At 35.9% G+C, this 6198-nt stretch overlaps 1 protein-coding gene across 1 annotated transcript in view; it reads left to right on the forward strand.

The window, feature by feature from the left end:
• LOC108570766 (LIM homeobox transcription factor 1-beta-like) overlaps window positions 1-3680 on the forward strand; it is a 7565-nt gene extending 3885 nt beyond the window's left edge. Inside the window, 3 exon segments of the mRNA XM_017932671.1 lie at window positions 1367-1672; window positions 2433-2531; window positions 3421-3680. Of these exon segments, the coding sequence (XP_017788160.1) occupies window positions 1367-1672; window positions 2433-2531; window positions 3421-3680 (665 nt within the window).
• Window positions 3681-6198: the final 2518 nt, after the last annotated feature.

Genomic DNA, 6198 nt, shown 5'->3' on the forward strand with positions numbered 1-6198 from the left:
AAGAGAAAGACAAAAAAAAAAAAAAAAAAGCAAGGGAAAAAGAGAAGAAATGAAACGGACAAAAATGACAAAACAGCGAAGAGAAGAAAAAAAAAAAAATTGAAATTAATCGACGAAACCGTGCGAGAACGTATTGTACATACCTTGTTGCATTGTTCGCAGGTTGTACTACTACAATCTAAAGACATCCAAAGATAAAAACCTGCAGGAATTTCGAATCAAGGCTGTCTCTCTTTTCAAGGTAACTACATACTTAAACGTAAAGCGTAATTAGAAAACGATTCTTCCATGAATTGGACGAGGAAATTCGGGGGGAGGCATAGAAGAAGAAGAAAAGAATGAAATAGAACGCCAATCTTAAATAGAATTCGTGTATTTTACTGCCTGGATGGATTGTTTCTTTTATTCAAAATTTCTTCGTTACCGACCGATCTGAATCGACGGAAGAGCAGTTTGTTAGTCACGATTTTTATGTTTCGATGATTTGTCTTGGCTGGATGACGATCAAATACGATTTGTTTCATTCGTGGAAAATTCATGGGACAAGTAGCTTTCCGAATTCAATGTTAAATAGACGATCCAACGTTATCTATGTTTGCTTCTTTTTTTCTCTCTCCACAGTTTTTCTTCTTTTCATTTTTTCTTCACACTGTCGTATCCACCTTCTAAACTCCTCGTTCGTTCTTTTCTGTTAGTTAAGTCTTTTACCTTTTGCGAAGAGAAAGTTTCTTTGATGTAGTTTCAGTTAAGTCGAGCTGTTAATTGTTTTCATTTATCGACATATCTGTGCTTTGTGAAGAGACATTTAGTAAATTAATTTGCGCTAATTTGTTCATTTTCGTCGAGTTTCTCCATAAAATTCTGCCAGAAAATGGAGTTTGGCTCGACCAGTTAATTATTTTCATTTATAAACAATTTCTGCCTTTTATAAAGAGAAATTTTACGAAGAGAAACCCAATAAATTAATTTTCACCAATTTTCGTCGAGTTTCTCCACCAAAATTCTTCCGAAAAACGGAGTTTAACTGATCCAGTTAATTATTCTCATTTATCAACGTATCTGTCTTTCGTGAAGAGAAATTTAGTAAATTAATTTGCTAATTTACCAATTTTCATCAAGTTCCTCCAGCAAAATTCTTCCAAAAAATGGAGTTTAACTGATACCAGTTGATTATTTACATTTCTAAACATATCTGTCTTATATGAAGAGAAACTGTACGAAGAGAAACCTACTAAATTAATTTTCATCAAGTTTCTCCACTAAATTCCCAAAAAAATGGACTTCAGCTCACGAAATAAATAGAAGAGAAAAGATTAGTTTATTTAAAAATCCATCGACATCTAAGGAAACGCCTTTTTCTTCACAGACGATGATTTGCTGGACGAGAATCGACCTCGCGATGGTCGTCGTGGTCCGAAGAGACCGCGGACGATCCTCACGTCGGCCCAGAGGCGTCAGTTTAAAGCGTCTTTCGAGGTATCGCCGAAACCCTGTCGAAAGGTACGGGAAGCCCTAGCAAAGGACACAGGCCTGAGTGTGCGCGTGGTACAGGTCTGGTTTCAAAATCAACGAGCGAAGATGAAAAAATTGCAGAGGAAAGCGAAGACCGAGCCTGGCTCTGACAAGGAACCGAAAGAGGAACGACGTGCTGAGAGCCCACATAGCGATCACAGTAAGAGATTTCTTATTCAAAAAGACACTATTATTCGAGTCAGCGTTGTCCGTGAAGAAACAAACAATTTCTGGAAGATTATTTTTCTGAATAACACAAAACTCTTAATTCCTCTTAATTTCTCTTAATAAAAAATACAATCCCTCTTAATTCCTCGCGTACACATGAAATGAATTCTAAATAAATTTTAGAAATAGAAAATAACGCATTTGTTTAGAAAAGTAACGCATATATTAGAAATAGAAAAGAATGGAATTTTTTAGAAAAATAATGCACATGAAGTGTCTATTTCACTTTCTGAATTTGAAATGATCGTTTCACCAATTTTCAAGATTTCCTTATAAATATGTCGCTATCTTCACTCTCAATGCTTTCAACACTCTGCAAATTGTCATTTTCATTTTCTCACAAATACGAGACATCATAGTAATCGAAAAATTGGACGACACTGGCTTGAATGATTTTCCAAAGCTACGATAAGTCTTCTCTCCTCTCCTTCAAAGTAGACTACACCATCTACTTCCATTGAAAATCGAAGGAATTCTAGCTCTAAAATAAGGAGAATGTAATAAATGTTATCATAATTCTATCGTTCAAATTGCAATTAGTTCCACCTATCCTTCTTCTTCTTCTTTTTGTATCAGATAGATTTTCTTCCTTTTTCGTTCTTAGACATATTCGAACGTTTCGCGAAGACTGGTTAATGGGGCTTCGATAAATGTCATTTGGTACAATGCCAATCGTTTGATCTCGTTCGCAGGTCATTACTTGAACGCCATGAACATGCGCGACGGGGAATCTTCTAGCTTCCCCTCAGCCACCCAACCGCTCAACCCCAATAACCCGTACTCGCCCGACGGTAAGTCTCTTCTAGCCGTAGAAATTGTGAAAATTCAAGAAACGATACATTTTCTGTTCCTCGAGAAATCCTTGTAAAGTGAATTCTGTGATTTACATATTTTCGGGGGTTCAGTTTCTTTTAGAACCACTTTTTTTTTAGTGACACTATAATTTATAGTCGAGGCTGATTTTTCAGTGCGTTTAGTATGCATTAAGACTGAATTTTCAGTGTGATTATTATAATTTCTTCAGTTGGAATTTCAGCTGCCAAATGTTCTTAAGAATTCTTAGGAAACCTTGAAGGACTCTTCGATAGAATTCTCGGAGAGTCCTCGAAAATTTTCTCAGTATATTCTTTAAAAGTTCTTAGAGAATCGTAACAAAACTTATATATCCTGAATTTAACAATGAACCCTAAGTTAATTCCTTTCGAAAAAAAAAAGTCCTTCAAAAGAATGCTCAGAGACTCTTGAATAAAATTCGCAATAAATCGTCAGAGAATCGTGAACAAAATTCACCACAAATCCTCAGAGAACCTTTCTCCAAAGTATCTTCAAAATCTTGGAAAAATCCTCGAGAGTTCTTCGAATTCCCCAAAAATGATCATTCCTCTCCATTAATCTTCCTTCGATCATACGAACCTCCACCTTTCCAAAAAAAATTCCAGTCAGAAGCGAAACTCAATTTCTCGACAAACTTTAAAATGAATTTCACAAGACACCAATTTACATTTCCCAAAAAATTTCCAGTCGAAACAAAATATCAATTCATCAGCAAACCCTCTTAAAGTGAATTCCACAAAGTCACTAATCTACATTTCTCAAAAAACTTCCAATCAAAAACCGAAAATCAATTCCTGAAAAAAAAAGACCCCTTTCGAAATAAATTCATTTTGCAAAAATTTTCAGACGCGTATCCAGGCCATTCAGGCGAGAGCTTCTGTAGCAGCGATCTGTCGTTGGACGGCACGGAGGCCGGGTTCGACATTGGCGAGAACGAGGGCGGAGGCGGGCAAGAGGGTGGCCACCAGGCAAGCAGCCACTCCCACCACGGGCCAACGTCCCACGAGGCGCCCTCGTTGCCGCAAAGTTTACACGCGGTGCTTCACAACCCCATCGACAAACTGTTCATGATGCAGAGTAGTTACTTCAGTGGTGACCACGCGTAATCCGCGACGAGAGACACGGGGAAACGATGGTTTTTCTCTTTCCTTTTTCTCACGCGACCTCTGGTTCTTCTCCAGCCACGTCGGCGTAGCTGGCCCCTGCGCGCATCGATGTGTCGTCGACGCAAACAATAAGAAAGAAAGAAAAAAAAAAAAAGAAAATAAGAAAAATGGAAAAAAACGATACACTTCCTGTCTCTGGTTCGCGACACGAAGCACACACCGCGGAGATACGCCGTACAGCATCTTTATTTCTTTCTTCCTCGTTTTGGAAATCGAGCGAAATATTGTACCTTTCCTTTGGCAAATTTTTCGAATTTTGTATTCTTCATTTCCGAGAGTGAAATTTCGTTTTCTTCTTCGAAAGATTGTCGGAAGTTTTGTGTGCCGACGAATTGCATCTGAGAAAATGAATTCCATTTAACAGTGTTTTCTAGTTTCTCGTTTGTTCAATTGATTTATTTATTTTATTATAGTGAAATTTTACATTTCTTCTTTTTTTGAGAAATTTATACATGGAAATGGGATATTCTTGTAGAAACTTTACTTTTTTAATGTGAGAATGATTTGCTTTATTTTGTTAAGTTTCGTTGCTTCAGAATTGAAGATGTGAAGGGTGAAGATGTGTCCTCGTCTTCCTCTGTTTCTGTGATATTTATTTTATCCTCGTTACACTTTTATTATTTAATTTTATTCACCCGAAAAATTGTACGAAAATTATCTATCATAAGAGAACAATTGGAACAATCCTACTTGTTTTTATTCGAAGGAAATGCTGTACGACAAATTATCCAGCAAATATCACTGCACGATTACGATTCCCAGTGCTACCATTCAATCAAGATGGTTCTCGTGGTACCAAGAAAAGAGTGGCGTGGACATTCGAGCGTGGAGTATGGAGTATCGCGGTTCGATTTAATATTAAACACGATCATGTACCCCTCTCCTCGGTTTCCACGTATAAAAGGCATATATTTAAACATCGACGTACGTTCGTACCTTCATTTCTGTCCCGAACAGATTCTTCTTCAACAAACGTGATTCGTCGATACCGAATCGAGGCTCTTCTCTGTCTGGCGGTCTTGCAGTGCTTCGAAGTGAAGTCGTTGTCCCTCTCTGAAGGAAACAGAAACGAAAGAAAAGGAGAAATGAGGAAATAGTAAATTTGGGAATTTTGAAAAATTTGGTATAAGTGAAAATTGCAAGGAAGTGAAAGTAAATAAAATTCAATAGAGAACTTTTCAAAGTGTCCTGTAAAAGAAACGAAAGAAAAAGAAGAAATGTAACTTAAATTTGCAAATTTTGAAAAATTTGGTATAAATGAAAAATAAAAATTGCAAAGAAGTGAAAGTAAATAAAATTCAATAGAGAATTTTTCAAAGTATCTTGTAAAAGAAACGAAAGAAAAAGAAGAAATGTAACTTAAATTTGGAAATTTTGAAAAATTTGGTATAAACGAAAATTACAAGGAAACTAAGTAAAATAAAATTGGATTGAGAATTTTTCAAAATATCCTGCAAAAGGGGGAATAAAAATTGAAATTATTAAATGAAAGATTCTTCTGCAAATGACGACTGAAGTTTCATTCAAAATTTTGTCAAGGTGACTCAGAAATTTTTCTAAAAGTATTCTAATTGAAAACTTCATCAAAATTTCAAAAATTAAATTTTTGAGTTGCTTTTAAATTATAATAATAGTCATTACTCAAGGAAATTAATACCATAAATTAACCAAAATTTTAAACGTTTACTGCAAACCTAATCGTTTTCAAAAAGAAATACTGTAAGAAATCAATTTCGAGAATCCAAACAAAGAAACGAATCGAATCAAATTCAGAAAGGGTTGACATCGCAGCATTGCAGTCCGATTTACAGAAGAAAAGAAGACAACAGCCGAGCTGTTATTAGGTTCGACAAGAAACATTAACTAGGAGCCGCACGAGTTAGTGAAAAATTACAATACATTGTATGAAAAACGAATGCACCTTACAGATCATTGCTTTACACCTTACCACCGTCATCTCTTCATTTACTTTATCTCCCCCAATTATACCACTTTGTTTCGCCGATTAATCGAATTCCATGTCTGATAAACGATATTATAGAGGTTAGGTAATATCTCTATTGATAATTAGATCGTCACACGGATTAATTCGTTGACACGCGAATTAAAATAGATCGATAGAGTGATTAATTATAGTCGTTAGAGGTAAATCGAGAGGCGATTTAAATATGGGGGAAATGAGGGAAAGTACGAAGGAGGGTAGCATTTTACAATATTTTATATAAACGAGCTGCATCGCTAAAGCACCGATATCGATAAATAAATAATTCTCTCGATTGAGTGTCGTTTAAGATAAAATGACCACCGCACGACGAATTATATCGTGTTTCAGATTGGAAAAGTATGTTTGAGAGGAATGAACATCGAATCACTGTTTCAATAATAAATGTTTAATTAACCTTTATCGACTGAGTGGCATTTCAATCAATCTCTCTCTCTATCTCTGACTTTCAAGCAG

Source organism: Habropoda laboriosa, unplaced genomic scaffold, assembly GCF_001263275.1.
Source record: "Habropoda laboriosa isolate 0110345459 unplaced genomic scaffold, ASM126327v1 scaffold87, whole genome shotgun sequence".
In the NCBI taxonomy this organism is placed as follows: domain Eukaryota; kingdom Metazoa; phylum Arthropoda; class Insecta; order Hymenoptera; family Apidae; genus Habropoda; species Habropoda laboriosa.